Source organism: Prosopis cineraria, unplaced genomic scaffold (genome assembly GCF_029017545.1).
Source record: "Prosopis cineraria cultivar Desert tree isolate PC_DT_omini unplaced genomic scaffold, ASM2901754v1 PC8, whole genome shotgun sequence".
NCBI classification, from domain to species: Eukaryota; Viridiplantae; Streptophyta; class Magnoliopsida; order Fabales; family Fabaceae; genus Prosopis; species Prosopis cineraria.
This window is the reverse complement of record NW_026555339.1, coordinates 16,467,098-16,492,119: the sequence shown is the minus strand read 5'-3', so window position 1 is coordinate 16,492,119 and position 25,022 is coordinate 16,467,098. Positions and strand designations below refer to the sequence as shown.

Sequence of the window (25,022 nt, the reverse complement as noted above, 5' to 3'; positions counted from 1 at the left end):
TCACTCTGCCTTTTTTTCTTTTTAAAAATTGGCATGTTTACTTTTTTAAATTTATTTGAAAAATTTGTGTTTATTATCAAATAATAAATGTTAATAATAAAAATATATCCTCAATTGCAGGCAACAATTATTGCAATTTTTATTTAATGTTTTTGCATCTACAAAGCGGTCTTCTTATTCGGAAAGGAAACCAAAAATTTAATGTCGCTCCCACTGATGCATGGATTGGGTCTAATTTAATGTTTTTCATATGTACTAGTAATAAAGGTTAGATGTGAACAAGATAATTTTTTATGTTATTGTTTTTGGCACCAAGTCTTTATTGTGGACAATACTGATCCATGACTGTTTTTATTTGAAATAATTTTTTATATATATATTCACGTTGTGCGTTTGATAATATATGAAGATCCAACAAAATAAAATTCATCCACGTAATATTATGTTGTTACAATTTTAAAATAGGTTAAATAATTAGGTTTAATTTATAATGTCACAGTACCATTCAATTTGACGTGATTCATATATTGAGCACCTCTTGGATTGTTATATAATCATTGAATACTATACCTTACAGAAAAATGAGAATGAAACAGCAAGGGTGGTGAATTCAGAATTGTGTTCTATAGACTTGGAGGATCTACCAGAGTTGGAATGTATTTGGAAGGGCCCTACACGAGTTATAAGCCTCCACAGGCTTGAACGTGTTGCGTTGTGGAGATGTTCAAGATTAAGAAGTATCTTTACTCTTGCTACATTTACAAGTCTTCCAAAGTTGGAAAAAGGTGAAGTGACAGAATGCAAAGAATGGGAGGGAATATTTTGTGAAGAATCACTTCAAAACATTCATGCTGATTCCACTGTTTGCTTCCCCACACTTCAGGCAATTGAAATTGGGGGTTGCCATAAAGTGAAAAGGTTGTTCTTTTATTCTCTAGCATATCATTGTCCTTCACTAAAGGAAATAGATATATGTTATTGCTTTCAACTTGAAGGGGTTGTTCAAAGTTACAAAGGTGAACAAGTTGCTGGTGATGATCATCAAAAGCTGTTCCCTCAATTGAAAATATTAGATCTCACAAGGTTGCCAAAGTTGAGAGAGATTTATGCAGGTTATGAATTCATTCACTTTTCTGGCAGAAGAATGCATATACAATGTTGTCCGAACATATGCTTGACAATTCCTCATCAGGTGCTTAATTATCTACACTCTTTCTAAATATGCAACCAAATATATTATTTGCACACTCTTCCTTTGAAACTATTTTTTATTATTTTTAATCAATAAAATAATTTTGTGCATCGGAATTTCTGTCACCACGTCAAACACCTCACTTCATTTTTATCTTGTAGTATTGCCAAACACATAATTTGTATACTACCCTTTTTGTCACTAGCAGTTATTATTGAGCAAAATAGCTATTTAAAGTTGCTTGTTTAAGTCTGGCAAATAAATAAAAAATAGCTTGTTTAAGGTAATTGTCCCACCCTCCCCTAATAAAACGTCTTTTTTTACGTGAAAAATTTCTAGTTTAATACACACATGCCACACATTTTTTTTTTGACAGAAATTTGAATCATCCCCAAAAATTTTGGTGTTGCAATAGTATTAGTCGTTCAATAACTGTATAACCCAAAGTAATTAAGTTTACCCATTTACACATTTTTGACACATTATATTCTCATCAGCATATATCATTAGCTCTAATTTAATCTACATTATCTCATGACAATTGAAAAATGCGGAGAATAAAAAAGGTTGTTAGTCTTTATTTTGTCTATGTAACATTTGACGTGATGGCTAAGCTACTAATTCTCTCTGTTTGTTTTTTCTTTTCAGACTTGGAGATCAGATTAGAAACTGAGAAAATAAAGGAGTGATGATGAGCTTTATATCTAATCTGCAGTTGTTTTATTAAGTGCTGTGTGGAGATGTTGTTGGATGTGGGTCCGTGTTGAAGATTTTACAAAAACTAAAAGGATAAATATAAAATTACGTGTATTTTTCACTTGATATGTGACTGAGTTGTGTAATTATATAATAATTGTATGGCTTGCATGGACTTCTTATTTTATTTGCAACACTTGTAATGTATTTCAACTTTTAGACATTGTATTATTTACGGATTTCCTATATTGTACTTTATTTATTGTGGCAATACAGCTTTTGATTGTCTACCCAAAAAAAAAACAATAGTACCCATATAATAAATAGCAATTCATTATATTTTTATTAGACTTTTAAAATACAGCTTTTTATTATATTTTTATCCTTTTAATTTAGACTTTTAAATATTTATTTGGGGCTAATTAAGTTTAATTAGATATTATTTAATTTTATTAGCCAATATTTAGTTTTGGGATTTTAACTAACTAAATCTTTGATTTTAAAATATAAATATTATCTTTAATATTTTTTGCATAGGTGCTATTTAATTCTATTTTATTTGTGCAGATCTTCTAAATTCAATTTGAAAGATATTGATAGAGAATATATTGGATTAAAAGAATATGGGCATGCTTGGAGATCAAATCAAGAATTAAATTTTAGAAATTTCATTTATATTTACCTTGGGTATTTTAGTGTAGTTTTTAATTAGGGTTATTTAGGGTAGTTTAATCTTTTTTAATAAATTATTAAGTTTTATTAGAAAATAGAATTGAATTGAAGAAGGAAGGACGCATCACCGTGCATATATATATAAAGGAACGAACGCATCACTAGATCAGATTGGAAAAAAAAGAAAGAGGACGACTTTTACGGAAAAGAAAGGGAGAAAAACGTTGGCGGCGTCAGTGGGAAGGAACGACAGATGCGAGTGGGAAGGAACGACAGATGCGATTTTTTCTTCTTTTCTTCAATACAGATGGCCTCTCTTATTTTCATCTCATATTATTTAATTTTTAGTTTTATGAATAGTTAATTTTTTTTAGTGTGATCAATCATATGATTCTAAATTTTAATCAGAGTCTTTAATATTCAAGAAAGATTTTATTTTAGCTTTATTTCAATTTTCTGTTTTTCTCTCTACCTCTGAATTTTATGCTTTAATTGCTATTCCTCATTAGAGTAGCTTTATTGTATAATTTTTGGGTTAGAAATTTTATCTGAGGTTTTACTTGCTATAATCGATTAATATAGCATTGTAAGAGTAATTTGACCTAGCTTGGGTGATTTTCCATGCTTTGTTTCTAGTGTGACTAACATAGAACAATTGTTAGGTTGTGGGTTAAAGGAGATCTCAATTAATCTATAACTTAATTTCTTGTTTAATTCTTGAATGATAATTTGTGAAATAAATAATAAAACCAGAATAATAAAGTTAAATAAAATTAATTTAATTTGAGGACAAGGAAGATTAAATTTAGGTTATTGGCTTGTGATTGATTGCGCTGCTTGTTTTTGATAATTTTCTCAGTTGAATTTTCATTATTTATCTAATTTTAATTTAGATTTTTTTTTAATTTCATCATTAAAACCCCCCCATTATTTTTTTTTTGCTTTTCATAATCATAATTCAAATAGTTACCCTATTGACTCTTAGGGAGACGACCTAGGTTGTGCTTTACTATAAATCTAGTTTTTATTAATTTTGATACTATTCGACAGTAGTGTCACCATACTCATTTTTATAAGAAAACAATGGGGGGAAAGGGAAAAAAGCTTCATTATAATTCGTAGTCTATGCGTCATTACATTTCTGACAATCATTCACAAGATATTATCAATTAATATATATATATATATATATATATAGAGTTAGCATTTGAAAGAATAAATTAACAATCAAGAAAACAGTAAACTACTATGTTAGATTAGAACAACTTTTTCATAGAACTTGTAATTACACCAAACGTGATTAAAAAAATCAATAGCGCACCAATAACAATATGTACTTAACGAAGAGGCAAAATATTCATTGGATATTTAAAAGTTGTTGGATTTATTATTTTCTACATGCAAAACAATTTGTGCACAATATAAATAAACCAAAATTTCAGGATTATATCGTTCATACATGAAAAGAAATGGAAGACGAATGATCTAACACAATAGCCTGTTGTTTTGTAGCATACAACACCCTCCATGGAATTAACCCAAAGAAAAAAATGTCAAATTAATGAAAGAAATACAAGACATATACTCTATTTGGTTTTTATTATATGACACTTTCAACTGTTTCATGCATTTTAAAAAAAGTTAATTTTTTTTCTTGATATCATAAAAAGATAATATATATTTTCATGTTTACCTTTGACTTTAAATAATAATACCACTACATTAAATACCATTATGCTCATCAAGAAGGGATAAAATTGAAAAAAAAAAGTGGTTTAATTATTATAAAGTGTCCTATATTTTAGATAAAATGTTACTTCTAGAAGGTATCTTATAAATAGCACCGGAGAGAGTACATATGGTTGGAGCAGTATTATTATATGTGGGAAATTTGTATTCTCTTTATCCACCCAATCAGCTTCAGAACAATAATTGATGGGCTTTTAACATCCCAAATTAGATTTGGGCCACCCCAACTTAGGATTGGCTTTTAATATTTGTTTAGTTTGAAACCCTGAATTCATACCATGGATCTAATGCAAGATAGGGGCAGAGCCAAAAATTTTTATTAAGAGGGGCCGAAATGACAAAATATATATAATAATTAAAAGAAAGTTATATGTATATATATCACCGACGTAATGTGAATATTTCAACATATTTATTTATATTCAATCTTACACATATATAACAATATATATATATATATATATTAGGTTTTGCTCATCCATTTTTCATGAAATAAAAATTATTAGTTATTATGTCTATGATAAATGTTTTGACAATTTCCTTCTCAATATAAATTATTATTAAATTGGTGAAAATTTTATCATCCCTATGAGCATTAAATAATTTAAATATATCATTGAAATCTAAATTTCTGTTTAATGTAATAAACTCTATTACTTGCTTATTGAATTTACTGTTTAATTATTTCAATTGATAATCATAGTAAATAAATATACTAACACATTAATAATGCTCAATTGTCATAAAATCTTTATGTCAATGAGGTAAAATTATATTAGAGTAAAAACCATTTATATTATAAATTTCAATAGCTTGATTATTTAAATTTTATATCTTCAACCTACTAAAATAGTTGCTTTATACATACATAAAAGGCTACATATAAAATTAAAATGAGAATTTCATCTAGTGTTTTATAGCTTTTATAATGTACCAACTTATGGGAGTTAAAAATATATAACTCCTACATTTTACTAAGAAAAAAATTAAAAAGTTATAGGGATCGGGCCCCTGCCGATGCCCCTCTCTCCACCCCTGATGCAAGAGAAAGTAGAGCAGTTGCCCTCGCCATAATTAGAGTTATATAGCTCATCAGAGTGAGCGGATTTTTCATCTTTGACATCATTAGAAAACTTATTATCAATTTTTCATTTAAAAAAAGTACGTATCTATTAAATTTCTCAATGGAAAGTAAACATGGGTAAAGAAAAAGCATGGATAAAGAAATAGTATTGAACAAACAACAACAAGTTTTAATCCCACTAGGTGGGGTCGGTTATATAAATTGCATAACATCATTGCATTCTATTCAAACAATATGAAAATAGAGAAACGCTAAAAGATGGTAAATTGCATTTTATAGAGAACTTAGCCTATTGATGCAAATAAACTTGACTTAAAAATACCAAAATTTACTTCAATTTAGCAGAGAGAGCATTTAAATAAAGCAATCAAAGAATAACTACCAAAAGGGGCAACATATGGTTCCACATTTTTACAATGATATAAGTGGTCCTTAGTTTTTAGAAATTGTTGATATCCTAACAATGTAAGGTGTGTCTCTGTCAAATTCTACTTCCACAATTTTACATCATTGTCTAGCTAACGAAAAAAAATCACTTTTCCCCAGAAAAGGCAAACAAAGCCTTCTGCAAACCTAAGAAAATGAATAAAATAAAATAAAAAGTGTTAGCTATTTTAGAGACCAATGAACTTGTCTGCCCACATTTTGAAAGGATAGCAAGGTGTTTTGGGATAGTTGCCATTTATTATTTTTTCTTGGCGTGCGATGTGACTCAGTGGAGCATAATTGTGTAAGCTTTTTTAGCCTAAAATTTCTCCCCACATCTTTATAGTACAAGAGGGTTTTTGCTTCTTGGGGTCTTTGGCTAAAGGGCATTTGCTGAAGTTTCTATGTAAACTACATAAAAAGATAGATTTTCACTTTTTAAGCTTATTTGTTTTTTCTTGTATTTTACTTTTTTTTTTAATATCCTATCTAATACTTCTTCACAAGGAAGGGGATCCTACACACATGCATTTCACATTCTCCCACACAGCACACATCACACAACAATCCCACACACAAGATTTTTGGTTCCCCTCTAACCACATGGGGATTTGATCCTTTAACCTCTTGCTACGTACTTCCTATTATTACATTACTTCCAATATCTATGAATTACTTTTATGAAAAATGAGTACTTGAACTGGCCCATGTTCATTCCAATTAAGTCTATTTGAATGCCAAACATATATCATTGAATGAGTTAAAAATAGTTCTGATTAAGTGCGAGACTTCTCTCAATTCTCATCAAAATATTACCTAAATCTACAAAAATGTTTTTCATAAAAACAATTACTTTGGACCTATTCAAGGCACTTACCATAAGCTTCTTTATTTAGCACTGGTTTGGTGTCAAATTGCATGAAGAGAACAAAAACCAAGTCAGCACAACAAAATGGAGTGATAATAATTTTAAGGGCAGAAAAAATGTGTGCACAATATAAGAAAAGATATATCAACAGAGAAACTAGAACAAAGATGTGAACTTGCAAAAGAATCCGAGTTATGCACTAATGAAACCTAGACATAATAGCATCAAGCATAACAAGTATAAATCCCCAAAAATCAAGTTCTATCTCTTTTGCAACTGCATTTTAAGAGAATAGTATTTCAGATGGACACACGAATTTCTCAATGTGTTCGAGTTCTTAAGGGTTGAAAAATGTGCATAGAAACTAGTAAATATAAGTAGGCCAAAGCTCAGGTATTGTTGGCAATATAAGTAACTGGTTAGACCGGAATGTTGGCAATATTTCAAGGGCTTGAGCAGAGATGATTGGATCCCCTAAAATCTCCTTAATACTATTGGAAAAAACTTCACAAAGCAGCCTCCCTAGGATATTTTGTTTAGATATGTCTGTTGGGATATATGGTGTGACAGGTGTAAGAAGGAGATCACTAATGAGGAGGAAGAACAAATAGGCATGAGCGCTGCGACTTTACACAAAGTGAATCATGATCTACAACTAGCTAGATAGTCTTTTACTTTTGAGAAACAAGTAGGTTTTATAAATGATCGATGGAGTAAACTTGATACTAGATATGTTAGACTAGATATGGATGGTTCAATAGTAAATGGAACAAGGAAATAGGGTGGTGTTGTCTAGGATTGTAATGGTAATTGGGTGAGTGGCTTTAATGTCTGTGTTGGCCTTTATGCTGTTGTTGTTACTAAGTTGTTGGAGTTATCTATAGACTTCAATTTTGCTGGGATAGGGGTTTGAGGAAGGTTAAAGTGTTTACTAATTGTGCTGATGCTATGAACCTCCTTCTCAGGTGTTATTAGGATTATCACCTATATGTGGACATTATCACACAAGCTCATTCCCTTATCCATTGGGACTAGGATATATATTTGAATCTTATGTTTAAGGAGGCTAACTATTGTGCCTACTTTTTCGCTAAGTTTTCCTTAGATAGAGTAGGTGAGTTTCAATCTTCTAATCAACCTCTACCTTTTTGTTTAAAAGTGGTGGATGATGATAGGAGGGTTCACTAGAGAGTTTTCTTGTTAGCTACTTGCTTCTTGACTTCCTTCTGTAATTAAAAAAAAAAGCTCAGGTATTATGGTGTATTTTGTTTTGACCAAAATGCACACATTTTTAGGTATTATGCTTTCTTTGTAACAAGTAATGATATCAAAATCTTAAATAAAAGGCATGAAATCTAGAGGTTTCATATATACTTGTTAGTATAATATGCCAATGGAGATAGCTAAGATGATACCTGACAGTTTAATACGAAGTGCAAACAAGGTATTAATACTGAAAATGGATGTATCACTACAACAGAATAAGCTAAATATGACGCCTTATATTTGACAGTTATAAGTGTAAAATGACAAATAAAAAAGGTGCTAAATACTTGATGGTTGTTTCAAAACAACCGTCAAGTATTTAGTATATATTGACGGTTATATTGGCATAACCATCAAATATATCTGCATCCCAAATTTGATTTTTTTATAAATATATTTGACGCTTGTTTGCTAATAACTGTCAAGTATATTTTGGAGTACTTGACGATTATTTTTAAAAAAGCGTCAAATATATGGTTCAAAAAGAAAAATAAAAAAATTAATTATTTGACGCTTGTTTATTAATAACTGTCAAGTATGTCTGTATTTTATTTGACGGTTGTTTAATAACAAGCGTCAAGTAATGAATACTTGACAGTTATTTCGTAATAACCGTCAAGTATTGCCCTTTTGACGATTATTTGTAAAAAAGCACCAAATATATGGTTTAAAAGGAAAAATAAAAAAAATTAATTACTTGATGCTTGTTTATTAATACCGTCAAGTATGTCTGCATTTTATTTGACGGTTATTTAATAACAAGCGTCAAGTCAGGAATACTTGATGGTTATTATGAAATAACCGTCAAGTATTGCATTTTAAATTTACGCTCTAGAACCTTTCATTTTCACATTTTTACAACTCAAACGTTTTTGAAAACACACCCAGAGTGCTTGAAAATCATTTTCCGTCACTGAAACTGCCCAAAAACATAGATTTAGACTTGATTCTTCTTGGTTTTTGCTCGTGGGTTCCATTTTTTGGGGTTCGTGGGTTGTTCGTTCATCCAAATCTTCATTTCGAATGTTTTGGGTTTGTTCTCCATCTTCCATATGTAAGTTTAATTTCTCCTTCATCTGTTTAATTTGTTTTTGGGTTTAGTATTCAGGGTAAATCTGACTTCAAATTCCCCTACTCGCTTTTCAATAGTACAAACGTGAGTTGTCTTCTTTCCTCCTTCCCCTGCTCTTCTTCTTCATCCTCGTGCTCTGCCTCTCTTAAGTAAGTTGGCCTATCCTTCTTCCTTGTGACATTGTGGTCAATTGATTGTAATTAGGGAGTTGATTGGAATTAGCAATTGGAATATGAATTTTTTGTTCATTAGAACTACAATTTGTGATTGAATGTATATAGGCTTTGGTTTTCAGTTCTTTGTTAGTTATGAAATTAAATTTAAGATTATATGAAAATTAATTTACTGTTGGGCATTATATGAATTTGTTGAAAATTTGCTTCCCTTGTTGTAGTGATGGTGGTTAATTTTGTTATTGAATAACTTAATTAGATATGATTGAGTTATATTGAATTTATAGGACAAAATTTTTGTATTAATTGTTGCTATGGATAATTTGATTGGGTATAAGTATTATATGAAAACTTGTGAATGATAAAATTTTTGAATAAAGAGAGGGTTCAAAACCTAAAAAACTCTTTTTTTAAGCTATTATACTGTCGAATTTTTTGGGATAAAATTTTTATATTAATTGTTGTTGGGTAACTTTATTGAGTATAATTAAGTTATATGAAAACTTGAATGAGTTTTTAAATAACAAACCGTGGCCTTTTAACTATTATTTTATTGATATGTGATTTTTTTTCACAGTGTCCACTCCAGCCAGATCAGAGCAATGACTGTGGCTATTGCTTGATGAGATTCTTGAAGGACATTATCACCCATGCCCCTACCACATTACCTAACAAGGTATATATTAAATTTAATGATACTTAAATTATAAATTTTAACAACTTTTGTTAGATAGTTATTAACTTAAATTTGTTATAACTCTTTACATACAGTATTTTGAGGATGCCTACTATGTTCGATATGCAGTTGCACATATAAAGGAAACCCTTAAAGAGGTAGCTCAGGTCATGTTTAACATGTGGATAGTAGCAATGGTTAGGCCCAATTAGTTTTGGTATACACATTTATTTTTTTGGTCAATTTTATGTCTGAGGCCAATTAATTTTGAAATTTTAACTTGTAAAGTAGGTAAAGTTATAGATTTTTTTATGGCATCGGGTTTAGAGTATAGGTAGATATAACATAAATTAAAGATATTTGGATTGTAATTTCAATATAAATAATGATTCAATTATTTTTTATTGTTGGCTGGCTTATATATTTGATTGCTTTGGATTTGCAGGGGGCTGTTTTTTAAAAAACACATTATAAATACTTGACGGTTATTTAGAAAAAAAATCAAGTATAAGTTTACTTGACGGTTATTTCAAAATAACCGTCAAGTATTTGACACACAAAATTTGCGAAAACATATTTGACGCTTGTTACAAAATAACCATCAAATATTACTAAATACTTAACGGTTATTTTAAATAACCGTCAAGTATATTGTTGCAGTATATGGTAATGTTTAAGTGATTACTTGACGGTTATTTTGAAATAACCGTCAAGTAATCTCTAAAATATTTGATGGTTTTTAACCGTTAAATAAATATATGGCACTCCATTACTTGACGGTTAAAAGCCGTCAAATAATTTTTAAAATAACCATCAAGTAAGGGGTATTTTGTAGTAGTGTATCTTATTACAGACGTGTATAACAAGTTTTAGACATGGCACCCAAAAAGCATGCTTTTCACAGAAAGCACAATATAATATAAAGTGCTTAGTGTTCAAGGTTGTGTAAGCCTCAAGGTCAATGAGGCCACTACCTTGGGCCTAAACAAAAAAATCCTAATGAATATATATGTCAAGAAAATAGAAAGTAATGATTGTTTTTTAATTGATAAAAATTCAATCATTTTCAATATAACTTTAATTATTGGGCTAAGCTCATTGTTTACTTCAAAAAAATAGTGAGATCCTTAATATACTAATTTACATTATATTATCTTATCGAAAAGAAAATTTAGCCTTAAGTCTCACTTTTAATTTAAATTTTTACCTCTCTATATTGATATATGATAATGGACACACACACACACACACACATATATATTGTATACGAAAGGGACAACTACACATGCTAGGCTTTGCTAAAAATTTTGTTTTAGGCCTCTAAATTTCTTCACAAGGCCCTAACAGTGTTTCTACATGTAACAAAAGATTAAATGAGACCAGCCTAATTTTTATGGTCCCTCTCAAGTAACATGGAATGGACAGTTGGACTGATAGCATTCTGGTCGACAGAAGTCTCCACAGGATGCGACATATGAATATTAGGGGCATTAAACATCTTACGTCACTTATCAAAACTTAGTCTGCAATCCTAGACGGATCCAAATTAAATTAATTAAACTACAAAGCATAATTCTAGTATTTTTTTTATAGCACAAGTAACTTATGATGACAAGGAATATATATATATATATATATATATAACATAATATGATATAAAATATATAAAATTATACTCCCTCCTATCCATAAATGTAAGAGTTAGTCTAGCTGTTTGTTTGTTTGTTTTGAATAGCAAAAGAAGTAAGTTATGATGACAACGACGAGAGCTAGGATACCTTTAACAACGGTTTCGGTCTTTTTCATTCATGATTATTGTCTCCTACACTTCCCCATGCTTATTCAATTTCTCATTCTCACGTTCTCACGGTTCAATTCTTTCATTTGTTTCTTCATTATTTCAATGGTCGTTTCGTTCTATTTTTTTACACCTACAGGGGAGAGACCTCCATACTTCAAATCATATCAGTTCCCTTTTCAGATTCCTCTGTTGTTTCACCATTGATCAGGTTTTATATATCCTTTATTCCGTTTTCATTTTATTACATCATACACTTTTTGACTATTTCCTTCAAATTATTCCATTTATTAAGTTTTATGCACTCATCAACGATTACAGTTCTTTGTCGTTTGTTATCAACCCAGTTATCAGTTCTTTATCAATCAAGCTAATCAATTTTTTTTTTTCCATTTAGATTTCTAATCATGCGCTCACCCCAAGTTGAAGTTTTATTCCCCCCATTCTCACCTCAGTTAACCGGGGATTTAAATAATTATTTGCAGAGTACCCTTAGACTGAATGAATGTCCTCTTCCATGTTTTTGATGATGTTCTTCTAGATATAAGCAATTTGCTTTTTTGTGCTGATGTAATTTTCTGTTGAAGTTTCAGAAGCTTTGTTTCGTTTCTTTTTTTTTTTTTGCTACAGGATTGAGCGGGCTTATTTCTCTGTTTTATCTATATAAACGCTTAATTGGGGCATATCTGACTTATATTTTATTTTCTTTTACTATGAATTTCCCTTTTATTTAAAGTCACTCAAAAAAGGTTGCTAGAGTTGCATGTCGACAAAGGGATGCAATAAATTCACAAGACTAGGCTTGAAAGGCAAGCTGTAAGTAAAATTTGAAATTATTTGGGTTTGGCAATGTATTTTGTAAATTATATTTAGATGGCCAGCTTGAGCTTGTAGACATCAATTTAATTGTGTATGTTTTCCTCTCACAGCCTGACACAATTGCAGGAGACATTGTTTTCATCCTACAAGTAAAGAAGCACCCCAAGTTTAATAGGAAAGTTCAACAGGAAGCACTTTGTGGTTTCTAGCTTGTCATTACCCATATGGCTGGGATGCAACTCCTGATGATTAAATCAAACCCAAGGAAAGTCGTCAAGCTAGGTACTAATCAATTAATCTCATAAAAACTCTTTGTTGTAATTTCATTCACGTAATATATTCTTGTGTAAAGGGGCAAAAATACTTACAAAGTGGTCAGCTAGGAGCACCCAGTATCCTAAAGTGAAAAAAAGAGCATAAATACCCATAACGTTACATGAGTGGTTGCAAAAGTGACCAAACCATTAACTTTAACTGTTAAATGCTGACTGTGCATGCCATGTGTCAGCCTTTGCTGACGTGAACTAATAAAGGGATAAAAATAGCCATAAAGTCATCAGCCAGGAGTAAAAATATCCATAATGTTACTGGAGTTGGTGTAAAAGTGACCAATCCATCAAATCCCTTAAATGTTGACCATTTAGTTGACATCTAAGTAAAAATTGACTATTTTTTTGCTGATATAGACAAAAAATATGCCTAGATGAATTTTTACAGAGGTTAATCGATAATTGCATGATGTTAAAATCCATACCACATAGTTTCTTTCCATCGCCACGTATCCTGCCCCCTCCCTTCCTCCCTCTCCACTCTTTTTTCTTATCTACAAAACCTAAGATTCAACATAGGGAGATAGGTTGTACATAATCAAAGATCAAGACTAAACATACCTCCTATGCTGTCCTACCTTAAGAACATTGTCACAACCTTAAGCAATTTTATTTATGATAGGTTTAAAATTTTCAAATGGTTTTAGCCACTATTGCAAAGAAACAAGCGATTTAATTAAATATTCAGTCAAAATGATATTTTTTCACATGATATGCATACAATGATTGATTAACCTTCAAAGAATTTCATTTGAAAATATTTTTTTGTCCATGTCAGTAAAAAATGATCAACTTCTACTTAGGTATTAGTTAAACGGTCAACATTTAAGGGATTTAATAGATTGATCACTTTTACACCAACTCTGATAACGTTATGAGTATTTTTGCTCAGGGTCGACAACCTCGTGGGTATTTTTGCCTTTTTATTAGTCCACATCAGCAAAGATTGACACGTGGCTTGCACAATCAACATTTAACAGTCAAAGTTAATAACTTTAGGTTAAAGTTAACGGTTTGGTCATTTTGCACCCACTCACATAATGTTATAAGTATTTATACCCTTTTTCTTACTTTAAAATATTGGGTGCCCTTGGCTGATCACTCTGTGAGTATTTTTATCCCTTTACCTTATATTCTTTTCTGGTTAATGTTAATTTTGTTTTGTAGATAAATGATGAGGGAATGCCACATCATAACAGGCCATTCATAAGGGGATATGTTATGATTGGAAGAAGAGAAGGAGAGAAACAAAGGAGTGAAAGAGAAGGAAAGAGGAAGAAAGATGAGAAAAAAGGAAAGAGAGGAAGAGATAAGAGACAAGAGACAAAGGGAAATAGAGAATAGGGAGAATTGAACTATGTTATGTATTTTTAATTTTGCATAATATCTAACTACACTTAGGATACCTTATATAGGCTCATTCATCCCCTTATTCTAACAAAATCTAATTAACCCCCAACTAACTAAACTATAATTTATTTATTTATTCTTTACATATTATGATATTAGAAGTGAGAGAGATGTATTTGAATATGAAAGGATAGTGATATTTCTTTTGTACATATATATTATGAACATATACCTGTGATCAATAGATGCTTAAAAGTGGGTAGTATTTTAAAGGAATAACCAAATATTGTTCTCAAGATTGGACTACAACTTATTTGATTTCTACACTCAATTTATTTGTGCAAACCTTAATATTATATTCGTCTTACAGATTTCTCTCCATTTGTAGATATTATTTCAGCCAAAGGAATTTAGCTCAACAGTTGTTTAAGTGCTGGAATGTAATGTGTGAATTTTGTGGTGCCTATTTGATGAAAATGGATACCCAAGTTGCAGCCTGCTATTTGACCTTTCTCAAAAAATTATCTTGCTAACAGGGTGAGATTTCCATTTTTGCATATTTATTTTCTACTTTGGTTTTTTTTATTTTTAGAATTTTCACCTCATCTCCCTTATGCAGTATGGATCAATGTTCTTCATTTCTTAGTAGTTTATTGATCTATTTTTCTGAGTTTGTTTTGAATGCTGCATCTTCCATCGGCATTCTTTCAGATCTTCTTCCCTCTTTCGTTTTTCTTTTCTACAGAAGCCTGTGTTTTCTGAATTTGGTGAATTGGCATGTGTATCACTTCCTTCATCTTAATAGAAGTATTCATCCGAAATACATATCGATAACAAAAGTATTTCTGCATCTATTTTCCTCTGCATGAGGCCGATGTTTCTACTGAGTTAGAAGTAAGTCCTCAAGTCTTCCCTTGCAGAACAATTTAGTTGATCTTTATAAGTAATGAGAAAAAATGAAGCTTGTGTCAAATAGTATTTTTATCCAAAACGAAGGGGCAGCAATTTTGCAGAACACAGAGGAGTTAAAAGAAGAATTAAAATAAATGCATCGAGCATAAATATGATCTCCTTAGGAATGGAGTGTTCTCATGTGATATGGTATGAACTCTTGCACAAAGCAGGCTCCAAATTGGTTTCTTTGAATGATTTAAATGCATCAAAGCACAAATCTAATCTAAATAGCCTTACCATCAATTTTAATTTTTTGTCGATCGTGTTTGATCTTTTTTCAACAAATTATTATGTGTTTTTTATGTTATTAATATACAATACTACATTGTTAATATATATCTGTATATCAATGATAAACAAGCTAGCAAGTTTACACTGATATGGCTAATGTATCGATGATATATAATGATATGTTATTGATATACTATTATAGATCAACATAATTAGACAATCATATATAAACTTATTTATCATTGATATATAGTCATATATCAATGATGTAGTATTGCAAATTGATAAAATGAAAAATATATAATCATTTATCTAAAATGAATCAAATACAGTTCACAAAAAAATTTAGACTTTTAACTTGTCATAGAGAATCAAATACCTAAACTAATAAAATAAAAAATCTTGAATCTATAGCCCCGTTCTCCGACCGGCATGCTTCGTTTTGTCAACATCTCTTGCCTCGCATTTTTATCTCGCTATCATAATTGTGACTCACTCACATTGCTCTACTTTCTTTCATCTTTGAGTTGTTTCGTCCATCGTAAGTTGTATTAATTACAATGTAGAGTTGCACCAAAAATTTATACTGGTTTGGTTCGAAGCACAAGACAACATTTCGAGTTGTGAAATCCTCTTTTCTCACACCCACTAGGTGTTTTGCAAACCCTCTTAAAGTTCCCACAACCTTACGAACACTAAACAAGAATCATGATTAAATGCTTTACAACAGAATGAGTCTCTCTCAATAGATTGGACTATACAATGAAACACAGTATATGAGGTAGTTAGAACTGTGTAACTCAAGATAAATGCAGGATTGAATAAGGCTTCTATTTATAGTTTTTGTTAGATTATGTAGCTGTATGTTAGGCATGAATTCTAGACGTTATTCACAAGAACTTGCCGTTGCTGTTGGGGTGTATTACATGCACTTGTCAGGAAAAACAAGTTCTAGTAGTCAAGCATTAATATACATTTAAAAAAAAAAAGTCCCAACTTATACAGAAACACGATAGTCAAATATATAATGGAAAAATATTAATGAAGTATTGAAAGCAAGAAATCAATTTTCTCAAAAACAAAAGCCTCTCATATTTGAGTAAGAAATAACTAGTAATCAACTAACCATATTGTAACAATCCAAAAAATGATTATAAAAAGTAGAATGTCAATAAGATAAATTTATTGCATTATTCATTACTTATTGCATTTTCATTATTCATTGCTTATTGCATTTTCATTATTTATTGCTCTCGCTTAAAATGTCTAGTGTTCACTGTTCAAATCCTGGTCTTGCCAGAGGAATATTTATTTTCATTTTAGCCTGTTTTGAACGAAATTACTGTTTTACCCTTAAAAAAATTAATATGGAGACTGGAGAGAAATCAGGACAAGATACACGCGTTCAGCTTCTCTTTTCCCTTTCAGTCATTCTACCTGCACTCTGATCTTGCTCTGATTTGCAGCAGCGACAAGTGTACGAAAACCCTTACCCTTCATCTCAGATTTCTTCTTCTTCCATTTAACTCGCCGTCGACAGGTGCCGGAGTTGTTCGCCGCTGCTGTGACAACCTGCCGCGAGTCCTTCCCCTGCTTCACCGTCATTTCTCTGCTCACCTTCCTTGAGGTCGTGGTGAGTGCGTGGGCGTCTTCTTCCTCCTCTTCGATTGTAGCTCGCCGCCGCTGTCGGGGAGAGCTCAGAGGGTCCGTCTGCCAACTCATGGGTTTGAGTTGTGAGTTTTCTCTCTTTTGCTTCTTCTTTGGTGCCGTCAACATTCCTCTTCCCTTCCCTTTGCTCAGTGTTCTTCTCCCTCCCCTGTTAGTGTTGTGCTGTGGGAGTTAATTCTTGGCTGTGAGAGGTTCGTTTTGTTGGCCGTCGCTCTTTTCGCCTGCACTTGCCGTCGTTCCTTCCTCCCTGTGTCTGCCAATGTGAACGAAGGTATAGAGGTCTTGAGTCCACTTCTCTTTTATCGTTTCTGTGTGCGCGTGTGCCTGATGACTGAAGTGGTGATGCTTTATTTTTCTGCTATTGTGAATGTCTGAATAAGGATGATAAATTGATTCAAGCTGAAATTTTAGTGTTAGAGCAAGATGGTAATTAATCAGTTTGATTTTTTATGGAATTAAGAATGATATTCCTGTTGGAAGAAATGGAATTTGGGATTTTGTTTGATTTAAATGCTTATATTGTAAATTGTTAGGAGATGGAATCAAAGAGGAAGAAGTTTGGTTTGAGTTTAAGAATTAGTGAACGGAAGGTTTTTGCATGATGTCTATAAGAAGAAACTCTATTTGATTTTGTATATTTTTGAAATTTCATTGATACTTGTGAGTAGTATTTTCAATTTGAGTGCTATTACTTTATAAACTTAAATTGAAGATTGCAAAGGAAATTTGAGTGTGAAATTAGCATGGAACTATTTGAATTCTCAAAAATAAATGGTTGTCGATGAATTATGTGATAAGAGATTTGAATATTGAAAAGCTTTACTGTGGGATTTGGAAATAATGTACATTTGGAGTTTTGACAAAAAGTTTAATGGGGGATTGTATATTTGATGGAACATTGAGTTATGACTTTTGAGGGATTTTTACATGTAGAGTATTGATTTTAAAATTTCAAATTTATTATAGCTAAATTTTCATAGTGATAATGTTGGAAGGAAATTATTGAATTTATTGAAACTTTTGGTGTTTGAACATCACGGATAGTTGAATAATGAAGATTGTGTTTGAATAATATTTTAAAAGAAGCAAACATATATAGCACATCAGAATATGTGTAATCAAGTATAGTTCATGGTAATTGACCATCGAGCTCTGAGAAGGTGAACTGAGATACAAAGCAACTATTTGAATAATGATTTTCCTTTAAAAAAAACAATACTCAACTATTCTTGAACCAATTATCAATTACTTATTGTGTTTTAACCATCTATGCTCTGAGCAGAAATTATAGTAATTAACTAGCATTCATATAGATGTATTTCAAGCCAAAAGCCAAAGCGGGATAGTCAAGTACTTCTCTTAATACTTGAATAAGAAAAACTAATCAAAATAGTTTAATTTGTTAAGAGACAAAAGATAAGTTTAAAGAGATACTTGGAAGTCAAAAGCAATGCTTTGAGTACTAAAGATGCAACGCAGAAAGATTTGTCTCAGAATAATTTCAAAATTTTTTGAAATTTTTTTCAAGTCATGGTATGCGGTATTAAAAGAGTACAAACTCACTTGAGCATTCAAACTTGAGTAACAAAGCTCTAATCATTTACAAAAGAAATATTCTAATTATAATGATAATAAACATAGGCTTGAGTCTTTTCTTCATGTCAACTCTTGTAAAAATATGCTCTTCAAACTCTGCAAAACGCTCTTTAAGGTTTGGAATAATCAACAATAGAAATACTAACACAATTCTCTTCCAATTTACTTGTAACTATAAAAGTAGGAGTTGAAATACAAGCAGGTAATGACACCTAGAAAGAAAACTGCAAATGCTCCGGAAAAAGTCCATAAGAAGGCATCTCGGAAGCCCACTTCCTCTGAATGATGTGGTTGTATGTTTCTCCCTGATGGATTATCAATAGATGAACACTTTTGTTGTAGAGGAGGACCACAAAGAAAAGGATTCCCTTCATAACAACTTGGATCAAAAGTTGAAAATTGATTCTTCATGTCAGGTGTCTTCCCGGATAGATTATTGTGAGCCACAGAGAATACAGACAAAGAGTACAATTGTGTAAGTTGGGAAGGAATATGGCCTGTCAAGTTGTTGTATGAAAGATCTAAACTCTCAATTTGCATAAGGCCAGAAAATGTTTCTGGAATTGGCCCAGTCAAATAATTGTCTGACATATTTAATGTATGAATATTGTTCAAGTATCCAATTTCTAAAGGGATTTCACCTGTCAATTGATTATTTGAGAGATCTAGGCCGGACATAAAATCTAATATTTTTCCTTCATATGATTCATACCTGTTTTTGGACATGAAGTTCACTTCTTGTTGCTCATACAATGTAGAATTTCTTTCATATTGATCATGAACAAGATCACCGCTTGTGTAATTAAAGTAAAATACCGGGCCTCTTGTTGTCCAAGGGACAAAAAATTTTCCTAATAAGGTTCCATCCATCTGATCCTTCTTCGTAAATGTGATGTTATTTAAGCAATGTGGTATCCCTCCAGAAAGCTTATTTTGTGAAAGATCTAGTATACTTATGTTCTTGAGCTTACACATTTCCATAGGAATGGATCCTTCAAGTTTGTTATCCTTTAGGAGGAGGACCCTTAAATTCAACATTGACTCGAACCACCTTGGAATTTGACTTGAAAATTTATTCTTTGTCAAATCCAAAGTTAACAGCAAGGATGATTTGGCCAAGACAGAAGGTATGGATCCTATAAAATGATTGCTCCGTAAATGCAAGTACCTCAGTGATGGCATATTTAAACAATTTGGCAAAGTGCCATTGATTTTGTTTTGTGAAAGGTCTAGGTATGTAAGCTCGGCTAAATTACAAAAGCTTTTTGGTATTGGACCTGCCATAGAATTTTGTGACAAAATGAGGTAACCCAAGTGCTTGAAGTTTCCAATCCAGCTAGGAATTTCACCATCTAGTTGGTTTGTACTTAAATCCAGCATTCTTAATTCCAAACTGTTAATCATCCCTTCTCGTACTTTTCCTGTGAAGTTGTTGCTGCTTAGATCCACAATCAACAAATGGGTGAAATTTGAACCAACTGGTAAACATGGGCCAGTTAAGTTGTTGTTTGACAACTTTAAAATCCTCAAGTCATTGATACCCTTACCAAATTCTTGGGGCAAATAGCCAGACAAATTGTTATTGGACAAGTCAAGTGAGTTCAATTGCTTCATGTCACCCAGTGAAGCTGGAAATCCACCTTGTAATGAACTTGAAGACATGTTCAAAGAAAGCAAGTTGGGAAAAATAGAGCCAACATGAGGAGGGATTTCATCATTAATGGGGTTAGAGGAAACATCAAAATATTGCATATCCATAAATCTTAAGGTGGAGTTAAGCTCAAAAGGACCAGTCAAGAAGTTGTGGCCAACCTTAAAAGAAACTAATTTTGTGTTGTTCTTCAAAAGCCAGTTCGGGAAACTTCCTGAAATGTTCAAATAGCCAAGCTGTAGAACTCTCAAGTCATATTGATGAAGAAGAAAAGAGGGTATGCTACTTCTGTTGTTTCTTCCTTCATTCATAGTGCATTGGATGACATTAAAAATCATTAATTGAAAGGAAGGGATGAATTGAGGATTTTCAGTTTCAAGCTTGAGATTGGGGTTATTAGAACACGAGATCGAGAAGAGTTGAAGGTTGGAGTGGTTGGCAAACAAAGAAAGCGATGCTATGCCAGTGAAATAGGTTTCTTCTAAAGAAATGAATCTGAGGGACTTTAGAGAATGAAAGAGTGAGGAAGGGAAGGGTCCTTCAAAACCATTGTATTGAAGGTCAAGCACCCGAAGAGATGTCAAATTATTGAGGCATGAAGGAAGGTGACCCTCAAACTTGTTGCGGCCGAGAGACAATACTTTTAGATTCTTCAGCTTGCATAAGCCACCTGCAACACATAAATTTTCTTCATTATTATAGTTTTAATTTGTCTATGAGTCTTTAAGTGACAGCTTAAACTTTGAGATTAGTGGATTTTTTTTTTTTTAAAAAAAAGAAGGGGTGTATATGGGCTAAACCAGTTTAAATGAAAATTCGACTTAACAAATGAATTTAGATTAAATATTTGAGCCTTAAAAAATCCTCAATTGTAAGCCTAAAAGTGAATATTAACTAACCAAATGTTATGTAACGTTCTCAATCTAATAGCAAAATATGAACACAAAATATGTTGGATAATGGTGTTATTGCCTCAATTTCTCAGTGACGAATACATAAAACAGACAAAGAAGTTACTCAAAATGGCTACTGACATAAAGTACCATTACAGCTTGAGGAAATTAGCAAGAAAGGAAAGTGACAGAAGAGTGCAGCAAAAGAAGAAGCACAGAGGGAAGAAGAAAGTCGTACAGAAAGGAAAGTGACTCTCACTAATTGCGTCATCATACTCCCAAGCCCATTACTACATAGCCCAATATTATCCCCTGGCCCATTATTTTGTATTTCCCAATCAAATCCAAAAGTTCCATTAAGCCCGTTCGTTACAAAATGTTGGGAAATTTAGTTCCAAAGCATAAATAAACAAAAATGCAAAAAGTTAAGTGTCCCAAGGTCATTACTCTCTTTAAAAAGTCAATCCAGTGAGATGTGCAATACACCTGCTTATATAGTTAGGATTCTTCCTAAATCCCTCCAATATGGGATATGATAGCTCTCCAGACCAATCTATGACACCTTTATTATGGGTGGCCTACTAGATAAGCCTATTGACGGGACAAACTCAGGCTTGACTCTGATATCACTTTATTATGAGACTATTACTCTTTCTCCAAAATGTTAATCCAATAGATTGTGTAGCGTACCCGCTTATATAGTTAAGACCCTTCACAAATCTCTTTGATGTGGGATGTGACGTAAGGCTAGCTTAGTATGTATGTAGGTAGGTAGGTTAGGAGACCATATAAACAAAAAATAGGAAGGGATGCAAAACTATTGTTTAAATATTTTTCTTTCAATCTCAATAAATATTGTTTAGGAAAATTATTATATAAGATCTCACACAAGTAATCTAAATACAAAAAAAATCTCATGAAATTATAAAATTACTATCAAGTCCCATGTTCTTTATTGTTTGCCCTTAAAGATTAATCTTTATAGTCGATGATATTATAACCTTGTGCCTTACCAAAAATACCCTTACCCTAATTTTTTTAAAAAAAAGAAAGCTGCGGATCATATAATACCTTGTTGTGGTAGGGAGCCTTCCAGGCTATTTTTATAAAAGGACAACGTCCGCAAGGAGGCTGGAGATGTAAGAGACGCATTAGATTGTTGAAGACTACCCTCTAAAGTCTTCGAATTGTCTGAATGAGAAACACCTGTCAAATATAATATAGAAATATGGTAAAATATGATAATAAGGAAATAAAACACATGTATACAAGTTTTATGTCCTTTTTCTTTTCTTTGCATGCTATATTCCTTTTTGAATAAAAATTAATTTATTTATAGTTGAGAATTGTCTGAATGAGAAACACCTGTCAAATATAATATAGAAATATGTTAAACATTTGATAATAAGGAAATAAAACACATGTATACAAGTTTTACGTTCTTTTTCTTTTCTTTGCATGCTATATTCCTTTTTGAATAAAAATTAATTTATTTATAGATGCCATTATATCCTTAAGGTTGGTTACGCTATTTCTTAATTTATATATAGATGTCAAAATTCATTGATCAAGGTACTAAATGATTCAATAATCCCTGTTCTTTTACTTTCAGTCATGTTACCATCATATATTAAGTAAAAGCAGCATCTTATCCAACTATCGATATTCTCAACGATTTCTAATTAAACTTCAATTCATCTCTCCCAAAAAAAAAAAAAAAGAACCAAGGAGATCACAAGAAATTTTAAATATGGCATCAAAAATAATTAGGAAAATAAAAATTATGCACCAAGGAACGGGACTTCCGTGAGCTTGTTGTCTTCCAGATACAAAGTTTGCAAGTTGTCCAATCTAATTTCTCCAAGTAGCCCTGCTCCATTAACAAATATCATCAGTTGCTCTTAGAGCTCATTTGGTTCAATTCTCAGATCTTTAGAGATATACCACAAAGTCAAAGATGGGAGCACAAGTGGTCCTGTCATTGACTTTCTATTACATCTCCAATAAGATCTGAGAATTGAAACAAACGAGCTCTAAGATAATGTTACAAGAACATGAATTCAAAGTTATCATTTGACTTTGTGTGATCCCTTCTCTATTTAATTTTTTTATACCATGAAATATAGTTTAATATATATATATAAATTTTGTGCCTATTAAATATATATATTTGATACTTTTGATGAGATAAATTTCTCTATTAAACTTCTCCATAAAACATAAATACAATATGTGTTAAACATGATATGACATTAAATAATGAATTATATGTTTTTAATTTGATACTTTTGATGAGATAAACATGAACTTTGTGCCTATGTATACCAGATTTTTTAATTAATTAAATATTGTGCTCCTCGATGATTTTAAGGAGAACGACAACAAAGTTCTAAAAAAATAATTAATGATAATTAAATCCCTAATAAAATTTTTATAAAATAAATTGTAAATATTAATTCAAAAAATTATAAACAGAAATCTGAATTAAAAGTAATTGTTATATTCAGAATTTAAATATTGTATTTGCAGTTAGACCTTTTAAATTTAAAATTATTTGAATCAATATTTACAAATGTTTTTTTAAAAAAAAATTTATTGATGACCTAACTGTCATCAATTTCCTCAACATAACTATCATTCTCCCTAAACTTTAAGAAATTAAAAAAATAAAAACCATCATTACATGCAATCGCTTATATTTCAAGTATAGTCGTTGGATTGATTCAACAATTCACATCGATCCTTTTCACAAATCTATATTCTAAACGATTGGAAAGAAATGGATACTGCATTCTTTGATAACAATTCAGACTAATCCAACAACTATTCAAGTTAAAATTGAGATGAACAGAGAAGAATGATATATAAGAGGATTCAAATTCAGCCTGCACAGGTGATATGAACATGAGTCACAAATCATAAAACAGATATGTGGGGAGTATTATATATATAGAGAGAGAGAGAGAGAGAGACCTGACAAGTAATTTCCAGACAAATCCAAAGTTTGAAGTTGGCGGAAAGGGAGAAAATAAGAAGCATTCAATGACCAGTTGATGTCTTCAAACTCTTGAGCTCTTGTATAGTTCAGAAGAAGGCTTATCACTCTCTGACTGGAGTTGTCACAGCTGATTCCCTCCCAGATACAACAATCAGAACTGGTAAGGTTATTCCAAGAAGGAAGAGACGAGCCGTTTGGATGATTGAAAACTTCTTTCAGTTTGAGAAGAGCTTCTCTCTCTTCTTCCAAACACGCCTTACTACCATCTTTAAGCCCCAATAATATAATAATCACCACCACCCACCACACTTGTTCTCTCACTGAGTATCCCATCCTTCAGTATACTTCCTCACTTTCTTTGAAGCTCTCGCAATTTCTTCTACTGCTTATTCTCAATCTTTATGGGCCGTGAGAATAAAGATAGCTCCCATATATGATGTGTCAGAAAAGATGGTCCCCATATGAAATGGTCTAATTAGCAATAATGGAAGTTGAAATGGTCGTCCCTAGCATTTATATATATTAAGTTTCTACAACGACTGTCGTTCATAATTCGATAAATAGTGTTTCAACTTTTTCAATTTGTTTGTCTTACAAAATTTTACGTGTAAAATGCAAGCGATCCGACGAATCTTTTAATTACAAAATGATTAAGGAATTATTAAATCACGCATAATATATTTTTTTTCAATTACTTGCTGTCACTTTTGCACCGATTTGATGATTGAAAAGCCGATCAAAAATTGTCAAAGAGTCTTGTTCAAATGGTATTTTGGTCTTATTTAAATTATTTGGAATTGTGAAGGAATTAATTCTTATTAATTTTTTAGAAGATTTATTTGTAATTTCAAAGGATTTATT

The 25,022-nt window shown here is 31.5% G+C and overlaps 1 protein-coding gene and 1 long non-coding RNA gene across 3 annotated transcripts; one reads left to right on the top strand and one right to left on the bottom strand.

Annotated features, from left to right (window-relative positions):
* Nucleotides 1-16,783: 16,783 nt before the first annotated feature.
* On the top strand, nt 16,784-18,940 carry LOC129318504 (uncharacterized). The gene is made up of 3 exons (XR_008595255.1): nt 16,784-17,088; nt 17,179-17,294; nt 18,801-18,940. It is a non-coding gene; the product is annotated as an uncharacterized LOC129318504 (long non-coding RNA).
* On the bottom strand, nt 18,708-24,619 carry LOC129318503 (receptor like protein 21-like). 2 transcript variants are annotated; one of them, XM_054963322.1, is made up of 5 exons: nt 24,137-24,619; nt 22,953-23,033; nt 22,235-22,369; nt 20,167-20,940; nt 19,803-20,054 (listed from the first exon to the last, which is right to left on the bottom strand). In XM_054963322.1, exons 1-5 carry the CDS (start codon nt 24,492-24,494, stop codon nt 20,020-20,022), a joined length of 1,383 nt encoding a protein of 460 aa, XP_054819297.1. In that variant the 5' UTR covers nt 24,495-24,619; the 3' UTR covers nt 19,803-20,019. The 2 variants fall into 2 exon arrangements, with proteins under 2 accessions (XP_054819296.1, XP_054819297.1); XM_054963321.1 differs by having other exon boundaries at nt 18,708-20,940.
* Between the last annotated feature and the right edge of the window lie 403 nt (nt 24,620-25,022).

Coding starts and splice junctions, on each gene's coding strand:
- LOC129318503 (XM_054963321.1), bottom strand. CDS start 24,494: ATGGGATACTCAGTGAGAGAACAAGTGTGGTGGGTGGTGGTGATTATT. Junction 23,034..24,136: donor GTCTGGAAATTACTTGTCAG/GTCTCTCTCTCT, acceptor TTAATGGAGCAG/GGCTACTTGGAGAAATTAGA. Junction 22,370..22,952: donor CACGGAAGTCCCGTTCCTTG/GTGCATAATTTT, acceptor TATATTTGACAG/GTGTTTCTCATTCAGACAAT.